Source organism: Populus alba, chromosome 6, assembly GCF_005239225.2.
Source record: "Populus alba chromosome 6, ASM523922v2, whole genome shotgun sequence".
NCBI lineage: Eukaryota > Viridiplantae > Streptophyta > Magnoliopsida > Malpighiales > Salicaceae > Populus > Populus alba.
In genome coordinates this window covers 11,064,216-11,076,213 of record NC_133289.1, presented here as the reverse complement: position 1 = coordinate 11,076,213, position 11,998 = coordinate 11,064,216, and the positions used below count along the sequence as shown (strand labels likewise).

General features: G+C 29.3%; 1 protein-coding gene across 1 annotated transcript; it reads right to left on the bottom strand.

The window, feature by feature from the left end:
- Positions 1 to 255: 255 nt before the first annotated feature.
- LOC118048566 (L-type lectin-domain containing receptor kinase VIII.1) lies at positions 256 to 2,680 on the bottom strand. The gene has a single exon (XM_035058335.2). The coding sequence runs from the start codon at positions 2,487 to 2,489 to the stop codon at positions 342 to 344; it is 2,148 nt and encodes a 715-aa protein (XP_034914226.1). The 5' UTR covers positions 2,490 to 2,680; the 3' UTR covers positions 256 to 341.
- Between the last annotated feature and the right edge of the window lie 9,318 nt (positions 2,681 to 11,998).

Below are 11,998 nucleotides of genomic sequence, written 5' to 3'. Positions count from 1 at the left end.
CTAAAAAGCTAACAAAAAACATGCACACCTACTTGCCACTAATGCTTTACCAATCCTCTACTCAAACTTCTATTTCTGCTTTTGACTAAAAGCTTGCTTGTGAAGGCAAACACATAGTACCCTCCCCCTACCACTGAGAAAAGCAAGAAAATGACTCCCACCACCATTTTTATTTGCCTCTACGACTATAGTTTAAGCTCCCCCACTACTATTTGTATTGTACCAGAAGATACATTAATTTAACACCCAGAAAAATGTCCCTTCAAAAATCTTGAGATTACAGTGGATGTTATAGTGTTATTCATGCATAAACGAATAATAATAATTAAAAAATATATAAATCACACTAGGTCATGACCTCTGATGAAGCTGTTTTCTGATGAGGAACTTGAAATGGCGATCAGGTCGTTACAGTCAGACACACTGTCTTGCAAACTCAACAGGAGGTGTGAGGTGCTAAAACTCAATGTAGGCTTTGCTCTTGGAACAAGAGGGACCTCGGTTTCCCCCACAAGCATCTGGACCACACCCCTCATAGCGGGTCTAGCCATTGGGTCAGGGTGCGAACAAGCTAACCCAACCAACAGAACCCTCCTCATCTCACTCTCCTCAAACTGACCCTCGAGTCTAGCATCAGCTGCCATTAGCAATCTCCCTTCTCTGTGTAAACTCCAAACCCACTCCACCAAATTCCCATTAACCGCAACTTTTCCAACGCCACTAGTCTCTCTCTCAATGGGTCTTCTCCCACTAGCCACTTCAAGAACCACAGCTCCATAGCTAAACACATCAGTTTTCTCGGTAGCTCTTCCTGTTAAAAGATACTCGGGAGCTAAATACCCCATTGTACCAGCAGCTACTGTTGCATCTGGCGATTTATCATGTTCAATTTGCCTTGCCAAACCAAAATCTCCTAATCTTGCGTTAAAGCCCTCATCCAACATAATGTTGCTGGTCTTGATATCTCTATGAATCACCTGGTTTTCACATTCTTGATGCAAATAAGCTAGAGCAGAAGCAACACCAAGTAAAACTTTACGCCTGTGTGACCATGGCAAAGGCGTTCTTGCCTCAAACAACGCTTTATCAAGACTCCCATTGGGCATCAAATCATAAACTAACAATATTTCTCCTTTCTCATGACACCAACCTTGAAGCCGAACAAGATTTCGATGCCTTAGAGTCCCAATTATTGACAATTCAGATAAAAACTCATTCTTTCCTTGACTGCTATGACTACACCTCTTCACTGCCACAATTTCACCAGTCTCTAGCAATATACCCTTATAAACAGTCCCAAATGCTCCGTGACCAATAATTCTATTCGCATTGAAGCATTTGGTAGCTGATTTAAGCTCTCTGTAACTAAACTCCTTAGGCATTTTAATAACCTCTGATGCAAAAGACACTGGCTTTTTCACATGCTTGAATCTTTTAGAGAAAACCCAGATAAGAACACCAGCAAAAATAACAAAAAAAGCACTAGCTGTCACCACCCCTGCAACAGCCCCTGCACCCTGCTTGCAAAGTTGATTATGACACGAATTAGACTTGTCACTCTTACCACTAACTGACTCTAAACCGCTAGGAGCCAATGTTGGTGGCGGGGACTTAACAGAACTAGCCGATGGATTCATCAAACTAGCCGTCGGAGGTGGAGGTACTGAAGAAGGTGACTCGGAACCTAAACTTGACTGAAAAGAAGAACTAAAACTCCACCATTCAATACTATGAATCTCTGTACTTCCTTGTGTAGACCCAGAAAACCCAACATACATAAAATCAGTAACATACTGGTCTAAATCAAGACTAAAAGACAAAATTGGTTCTTTGGGCTTAAGATTTGAGTAGGAAACAGAAATGTTGAAGCTTTGATTACTACCATCATAATCGATCCAAGCATTAACAAGATCACCACTTTTTAGATCAATATTAATAGCTCCTAAATCACCTATTTGTGTAGAAACCATACTATTAAGATCCAAACCCACATGGTTCCCATTAATATCTTTAAACTCCACGTCCATTAAAGTATCAAACTCGACCGCCACAAAACTGGAAGCAGCCTCAGGCCCATCGTCGACGTTGAGGAGTCCAAGGAAGCCGCCGGCAGAGCCGAGGGCGTCGGAGTCCGGAGAGAGGACAAAAGCTAGGCCACCGCCGATGGAGGAAGGGTTTAGATTAGTAACAGAAAAGGAGAAGAAAGTGGAGAAGCTAGCGATGGACTGAGTGGATGGCTGTCGGAATCTGATGGGTTTAGAGTAGAGAGCTTTGCCGGCGCCAGAATTCGGGACGGCCAGGTCACGAGTGAGACGGACGCTGCCATTGTTTAAGTGAGCGTCGCCGAGGAATTTAAGACTGCTAAGAGTTAAAGTACCGAAGTCAAAATCAGTTGATGATGCTTTGGTTCTTAGTAGGACTAAACAGAGGAGGAGAAACAGGACAATTGGTGAAGGAACAATGTGCGAAGTTTTGTGAGAGAGAGACATTAAGACTTTAACATTATAGAACTGAGTGTTTCAGGTTTATTGGAGAAGTGAGGAAGGAGGAGGGGATTGAGAATTCTTCACGGGTTTTGAGTGAGAGAGAGGAAGAGATTGGAATCTAAGCAAGGAAACAAAGGAATAGTACTGTTGTGAGGGAATCCGAAGGAGAGGTGAAGAAGACAGGTAGTAGTGTTGGAGTGACACATAGCCATTTGTAACGGTTATTTTTTCGGTGACTAAAGAGACTTTTTATTATTATTATTATTATTATTATTATTATTATTATTTGGTTCAGACAGTTAATTAAACTATATGGTTGCAACCAGTAGCAGAGATGGACAGCACATTAAAAAATAAAATAAATGAGAGGTTTTCATTGCACCCTACTTTAACATATTACTGTTTAATGAAATAGTGGGGTTTTTTTTTTCTATCAATATTTTGTTAATATTATTCTTTAATATTATATTTATTTTTTATTAGAATATTTAACTTTCATTGCATGAATAACAGGTTTGATGGGTTAACCCAATTGACTTATTTTTTTTAATTATGTTTTTTTTTTATTTCATATTTTAATATTCGATTAATTGAGAATTAAACTTCATGATTTTTTTAGGTTGTTTTAGTCTTATGACACGAAAATAATGTTTAACTGATTAACCTGAGTTTACTTGGGTCGTTTGTTGTGTTCTTTTTCTTAATTGATTTTTTTTTAATTTCATTATTTAACAATGGATCGGTTCAAAATTGAGCTTTATAATTTTTTTTAATTTACTTTTTATAAGGATATTTTGGTTTCATAATTAGGGTCGCATGTTTTTGTATTTTAATCCCGATTAAATTAGGTTGTTTTTTTTTTTTCTATTTTCTCTCTAAGATATTATTTTAGTCTCATGGCCCAGATCATGGATCCTTCAACATTAGATTTGTTTTTTATTGGGTTTTTCTCATCTCATAATTTGAGTCATGGGTTAACACAATTGACCCAATTTGTTTTCTATTTTTTTAATTGATTTTTTTTTCAATTTCATCATTTAATATTGAGTTTGATTGGGAATTAGATTTCATGATTTATTTTGGTTTGCTTTTTATTAGGTTATCATCGTCTCATTGATGTAGATTAGCCTACTAACACTATTTACCCATTACACGTTTCAAATGAGCTTATCACAAGGTCTAAAGAGAAGGCATTGAAGGAAGCATTGAAATGACTGGTTGTTCAAGTTTCTATTGGATCTCATGAAAGACTTGGGGATGTTTTGGAGCATTAAAAGAAGGCATTAGTATATTTAATCCATGTCCAAAAGGGACCTAATTCACCTTTATTTAGACCATGAAGTTTCGAAAACAAGTCTATTATTTTTATATCAATTTCCATCAGCCTTGTTCTATGGTATTTCCATGTGTTTTGTGGATTCCTAACTAGTTTTGAATTTCCTATAATGTATGAGAATAATAATTATTTCCTTTAAATATTAGAATTTATTATTTTTATTTTATTTTCCTTGTTAGGTGAGGAGATAACATAGTAAAGAAAACAAAAAAATCCAAGTTGACTTAAAAAACACATGTGATGGCAAGAATAAGCATTAAAAGCATCATCTTTTTCCTTCTAAAAGAAGGATAAATACAAGGCTGAGATCGGAATTCTATTCTAACTTAGAGACCAAAAGGGCAATAACTTCTTTTTTAGTTGTTGACAACATTATAAGCTATAAATAAGTCTTGTTTCAGACCTACAATATTTTCTTTTCTTCTTTTCTTCTCATGGCAGAACAAGACTTAGACTTATAAGCTTTATTTTTATTTTGTCAGCTACAACCAAAACTTGTTTGGACTTAATTAATACTTTATTTTCAACTAGGATCCAAGACTTGTTTGGATTAGGGTTTGAGCTTACTAGTAAAGGTTTTAGGTCAATTTTTGTAAAGAAATCAATTCAACCCATAAGAGTAGATCCATTAGTGTTAATTTCTCCAAACTTTTTAAACACATGTAAAGCCTAAATTTCAACACCTTTAATGAATAATACTTCTAAACTTTTCAATTTAATAAGTAAGAGAAATTCTTACATTCTTTGGTTCTTGAACGAACTAAAATTGACTTATCAAATATTAATTGGTTTTATGACATTATTCGACTTCATTACAATAGTGTTGATGTCTTAGAACATGTTTATATTGTATCACACTCCTATCAAACCTCTTTTGGCTTTTAAGGATCAGATTTTAATCTTGATTGTAGATTACGTGACTACATGATCACGAGATTCATACCAGTTGGAGTCAGAGCAAGGCTCTGAGAACATGTCATATCCTTTTAGTATTTTTGTTTTCCTAATTTTCATTAAGTTTTTTTAATGTTTGTGTCAATCTTCTTCTTCTTCTTCTTCTTCTTCTTCTTCTTCTTCTTCTTCTTCTTCTTCTTCTTCTTTGTTTATGTGACATACTAGTAGAAAAAAATTAATATTATATTTTGTTATTATCTCTAAATATATCAATAGCATAAAAATAAAAAAATAAAAGAAGAAAAGAAATTATTCAAAGCTTGTTGTTATTTTTTCACAGAAAACATAACTAAAAAAAGAACCATAAGCAAACCACCTTAGAATTAATTGAAATTTTATATACCTTTTATTAGAGTGAAATTGCACTATATATATATATATATTTGGGATGATTTAGATATTATTTTCTTGAGGTTTCAATTCGGAGTTTAAATATTCTACCATAAACTAATCATACATGAGTTTCAATACCTAAGCATAAGAGAACGACCTATAAACTGATATTTGTAGTTTATTTGGTATCTGGATGCTACTTATTGAATCTAATGTCATTATAATATCATTAGATATGAGTTTCAATTATAGTGTTTTAAAATTAAGTAACAATTAGATTTGCGTCAAGTTTCAAAACATGTTTTTAACTTCTGTTTGTTTCAACCAAATCAGTTTATTTCTATTGTATTTGGGTTATTTAGGAATTAAATAAATGTCTTCATTAATTTTCACTTCTGTTTTATTTCACATCTTTGTTTTGTCCATAATTCACACAAATTTGCTTTACTAATCGTGAAATTGTAATCATAGTTTTTTTTTTCTTGTTTTCAGTATATTTATTTATTTTTGAGATTTTTAAGTTTATATTCATAATTGGATTGCTTTGCAAAAGCCTCCGACTTTGATTGGTTGGATTTTTGGTTTTGAAAGAACTGAAAGAAAGTTATGAGGTAAAAGACATAATGAGTTTATTAGAGTAAAAAGCCTTGATTTATGTGAAACACAAGGGGTGTGAGAATATATTTTTTGCTACTCACCAATGTTTTATAGAATTTAAAGGATGTCTGAAAACAACGAATTGACGACACTAAACACTGAATTCTTTTTCCAAATACAAGCTATGGGCCAGCAAGCTAAACTATTAACTAAGGTGACCAAGGAGCTGAAGGATGAAATGGACTCAATGAAGCAATATAATAATGGGGTTGATCATCGAAGAAGTAATTTTAAAAGGGTTGTACAAAATGATAGAACTGATTTTGATGAGTTTGTTGATGATAACACAAATGTGGGTGATGATGACTATAAGTTTTCATCCATGGGCCAAGAAAACATTTTGGGCCGAATAAAGCAAGAATTAATATAAGCTTAGGATATAATATAGTTTTTTGTCTAAGAGAATTCTTGATATTTTGGGTATCATAATGATTCATGTAGAGATTTAAGTACCATTAAGTTGAAAATATTTGCTTTCCAAGGAAAGAATGATCTAAAAGCATATCTGGAGTGAGAAAATAAGATTGATTGGATCTTTAACTGTCATTGCTACACAAAATATAAAATCGTAAAACTCGTTGTTATTGAGTTTACAAATCATGCACTAATATAGTAGGATCAACTTGTTTTGAGAAGGAGGAGGAATGATAAAAAGCCTATTGAGTCATGGGATGACATAAAGGCCATACTGAGAAAATAATTTGTTCCTGACTTTTAGTACATAGAACTCTTTCAAAAATTATAGAGTTTATATCAGGGTTCGAAAAGTGTGGAAGATTACCATAAAGAGATGAAGATTGCAATGATTAGGGCTAATATGGTTGAAGTTAGGGATTATAACTAGGTTTTTTAATGGGATGAATAAAGAGATATCTAATGTTATTGAGTTATAATACTATATGGAGGTAGAAGATATAATTTATATAGCTATGAAAGTGAAGAGACAACACAAAAAGAAATGCCATGTTTGGCCAGATTCAATTAGGGTTTTTCATCATCTTGGAAGCTGAATTTGAGGAGAAAAGGGGCTACCTAGCTAAAATCTTTTGTCCCTGCCAAAGTCGAACCACCTAAAGCTAAGGTTGAAGCCTCTATGAGGTTCAAAGGTAAATCTAACACCCAACCTAATATACACGTGATATTAAATGTTTTAGATGTCAAGAGCTTGGACATTACACTTCCTAGTCAACCAGGTCACATTAGATCAACTATCACATGGTTTTAATTTTTATTCTCCACTAGAAAGAAAAAATTAGTAGCATTTATTTTTTTATTTTTTTATGTTCTAGGAAAATCTGACCCGACCCACAATGTAGTGTGAGTCAATAATTGAGTTTTATCTAAAAAAAAAGTATTAAATTAGTGTTTTATTAAATAATTTTGATGTATTGATGTCAAAAATAAAAATAAAAATAAAAATAAAAATTATTTTTAATACATTTTCAAGTGAAAAATATTTTTGAAAAGTACCATATATTACAATACCAAACACACTTCTATGTTAAATCGCATATGCTAATTAGAATAAAGAAAAATAAGAAAAGAATAAATAATTTTTAAGAGATTGGACCAAAGTATGCTTTGCATCAATGATACAAGTAAAGAAGACTTTAACAAAGGAAAAGAAAAGGAAAGGAAAAAAAAAAAAAAAAGGGAGAGAGGGAGAGGGAGAATAGTAAAACTGAAAAGAGATTAAAAAGAGAACAATGGCATAGAGGAATTGAAATAGAGTTGTGCTCAAGGCCTTTAGTTAAAACTGAGTTGCTTTAGCAGAACATGGCTATATTTTGGTCTTGAACGGGAGCTGAATTTCTTCTGAAAATCAACACGAATCGTATCTTTTTTCTTTTTCTTTTTTAATTAAGAGCAAATCAACTTGGTATCTACATGTACTATTCGAGCATTTGTATATAGCATCAACTTGTTTTTTGTGTGCGTCTTGACTATTTGTTTTAAGAGAAGTTGTTCAGCAGAATAAAAAAAAGAAGAACCCATGTCTGATTCCATGCATCTATAATTTTGATGCACACGGCTCACCCTATGCACTATTTTTTATATATAATATTAAAAGTGTTAACGTTTTTAAAAAAATTAAAATTTGTTAATTTTTTTATTTTAAATTAATAATTTTTTTGATGTTTTTATATCATTTTGATATGTTGATATTGTTATTCTTGCATTATTTTAATATAATTTTAAATAAAAAGTATTTAAAAAAATAATTACAATGACTTGTTATTGTATTTATGTTACTTTATAGCCAGAGATGTAAGGTTAATTTTTAATGCAAAAAAACTAGATTGTGTCACTGTGAATGTATTTTTTAGTATTGAGATTTTTTTTTATAATGTCTATGCTTAATTAAAATTAATTAAAGACAAATAAACTAATGAATGATAAAATATTATAATCGCTAGTTAGAGATTAAAGTGTGAGGTTGACTTTTCTAGTAAGAAACAAAAGATAAATACATGTGTAAATATTTTATGTTAGTTGTTTTTTTTCATTTTACATATTTTCTTTTATTTATCTTATATGTTAAATATGGTTGGTAAAATGCACATGACTTTTGTTGTTATAAATACGTCATGCCAATACAAATGATTAATCTAAAAGGAAGAGAAATTAAAGATAAATTATAATAATTATTTTGAAGTATTATGAAATTATAAAAACAATTGAGAAGATTAATTAATGAAAAAATAGAGAGCTGGGATATAAATGAAGAAAAGAAGAAGAAAGTTCAGTATAATCTAGGTGCACCTAGTTTTGTTAAAATTGTTTTTCAAAAGAAAATGAGTAAGACAACATTTCATTCACTCAAGCTGTTTTTAAATGAAATGAATGACGAGTCATCTACTTTGATAGAAGATATGTCATTAATTATTACATTTTTCAATTATCTTTAATTATTGAAAAATCAAGATCAAAGTATTTTGAATTTCAAAATCCAAATTTTAACATATTTTCATCTAAAAATACTTTAAAAAACATTTTAAAACTCTAATAAATACATTTTTAGCCCCAAAAAAGCTCTAATTAGTGTAATAAAAATAAAAAAATCAAACTGATAAAAAACGAATTTAATTTATCTTTTCTAGCATGTTTAAAGAAAAAATAAATATCTCCATTAAATTTTTTTTTTAAGACAAACTTATTAACACTAAAATTTACTTTTGTGATGGGAATGTGGCTACCCAAAACTTTATCTCTTCTCCCTCAACATTTAAGACCAAAACATGGCAAAAATGAAGTTTAGTATTAAAATATAAAATCCTTAAACATCAAGAATTAAATATGCATAAATTTCCTCTCCTTTTTAACCTTGAAAATGAATTAAAGGGTTATGTGTTTTATATGTGTATTAATTTTGGTCAATGTGTATTCAAATTTTTTAACTGTAACCTAAAATTTTATTTCATAATAATGATATTTAATTTATTTTTGGAATATTCTTAGACACTTCACAAGGTAACAATGTATAAGAGCATGCAAAATGAAACAAATCATAACACATAAAACAATATCAATATAACATGTAACGATGAAATTCAAAGAAATTTATTTTGATTACCGTATTGGAAAACAATTTAGAGGCCTTAAAGGGAAAAGAGCATAAAAAATGCATAGTCTCTACAATGCAATCTACAATGTTTTGTGTATTAATGAACCATACAAAACACATTCCAAATCTTTTATTTTTGTTTTTAATAATTAGCACTACGTACAGAAGTATTGTAAAATATATGGTGACGCTATAGTTTTAGGTATCGATCCATTGATGATCTTTAGGAAAATGCATATTTTGTAAAAAAAAAAATTAATATGATTATTAAATACGAGAACGGATTAAAAAAAAAATTACTACATCATCATGTTACTGGGTTAATTTATAGATTATTAAATCATTTTGGTTAATCGTTTTTATTAATAAAATAATATTTTTTTCCTTAATAATTAACTCGAATTGATGTTATTTGAATTAAATTTAATTATATTAATTAAGTCATTAAAAACCTATTTTTCAAATTAATATTTTGTTCAAATAAACTAAAAATTTAACTTGAATCAAACCATGGGTATAAGTCAGATTTAATGTATGTTTGGTGATATGGCACAATTTATTTTAGCAAAAATATATATTAATTAAAAATATATTAAAATATTTTTTATTTTTATTTTTGATATATATAAAAATATAAAAAAAACACAAAAACAAATGTTTTTTTAAGTAAAAAGTATTTTAATTTTTTAAAAAAAATAATAACAAACATAGCCTTAACGTAATGTTTTTTTTTTAATAACATGTTTTTCAAATAAAAAATATTTTAAATTTTAAAAAATACTATATAAAAAACAGTACTTAATAACTATGGCTAGAACACCCAAATTTGGGAGCGCGTTCATACCCACAGCTAGAGTACGCGTGCGTTGCGAGAATATGCATTTCTTTCACGTCAACTAAAAATATAACTAGTAAAAAAAAAAAAAAATTAAGGATTGCTGTGCCTGTACGTGACTTTGTGGAATAAAAAGGTTAATTTACGGTCCCAAGCAAGGGAGGGCCTTCAGACAGGGGGTGCCTACATTTAGATACACACACACACACGATCCAAACCACGTCACGTGAAATCATGAGACTGCGTGGATTCGAGAGTTTTTCAACTTACGAGTTTGACCTCTTGTGTATGATTGCGCTGAACATGGCACCATTCTGTACCGACCGCCCCAATGTCCGGTTAGAAGGGTGTTCCCTGTTCCGTATTGTTTTTATTAAGTGATTTTTATCAATTTTTTTATTTTTTAATATTAATATTAATATTTTAAGAAAATTTAAAAATATTAAATAATAATTCAAAATTAAAATTCTGTGCAGTTGGATTATAATGTCAAACATCACTAAGGGAGTATGAGTGTGTTTGAGATACTCCTTGAGTGATATTTGATATTGTAGTAGCAATTGCAGTTTAAAGTATTTTTTTTACTTAGAAATATATTAAAAATATATATTTTTTTTTTAAAAAATTATATTTTATATCAACATATCAAAAAAATTTAAAAATATATATAAAAAATAATTTTTAACAAAAAAAATTTAAAATTTAAGAAAACATGGTTTGTACTGCGTTCCTAAATAGACTTTATATCTTAGGTTGATGTTTAGCATTGTGATCCAACCATACTTTTAAAAAATTGAAATTCTTTTAAGTTTTAAATTAGTTTTTTTTTTTAGATAGTTTTTGATGTGAAAATATCAAAAATAATTTTTTTTTAAAAAAATATTATTTTAATGTAGTTTCTAAACGAAAATATACTTTAAAAAACAATATATACAACACTTCTAAACATTAACTTAAAATAGTATTATATTAGTTATGTGACTCGGGCTTTGCTGCGAGTCAGGTATTTTTATCTTCTCCTATAAAAAAAATTATATGTGCTAGTTTTTTTTTAGGTATTTTTGTAGCTAATTTTTTTTTTTTAAAGTTCAAATAAAAAAGTTTATGTATACATGTAATCAAATAAATTGAAAATTATGTGTGTTAATAAATTTTAAAAAAATCATTAACGCTGACTAAAAATAAAACCAGAAAAATCAAAAGATAAATATAAATCAAGATATTTAATCTCGCAAGATGAGATATTTACCTAGTTGTGTTTGCTATATTTTGTTAATCAAAATAATATTTCTATCCAATCAAATGATAATAAAAATAGACATGTATATTGAATTGTTTGAATAAAATAAAAGGAAAAAAAATATTATACAAGGTTGCATATTATTAAAACAATTATTTGATTTTTTTTTTTTTTTTAAATAAAGCTCATCCATAGAAAAGATTTAAAAAAAAAAAATTATATGTGAATCATAAAAATCACTTCAAAAATTAAACACACTCAAAATAATTTTTTTTTAAATCTCTACCCAAAAAAGGTTAAATAAAATAATTTAAAAAAAAATCACAAAGATGAATGATATTAATTGAAATATAAATTTAAAAACTTATTTTAAAAAAAAATGAAAAGAAAGGTATCAATAAAAAAGTGAAATTAAAAAAAAATAATAGCCTTAGTGTTGTGGTATAACTTATTAAACCATGATTCAAGACATTGACTCAAATAAGTTAAATAATGTTTCTTCTCTTTTTTATATATAATTGTCAAAAGATATAATGATGATTAATCTAAATATAAATAAAAATAATAATTTTGGAAAAAATATAAAAAAAGC

Coding starts and splice junctions, on each gene's coding strand:
- LOC118048566 (XM_035058335.2), bottom strand. CDS start 2,489: ATGTCTCTCTCTCACAAAACTTCGCACATTGTTCCTTCACCAATTGTC.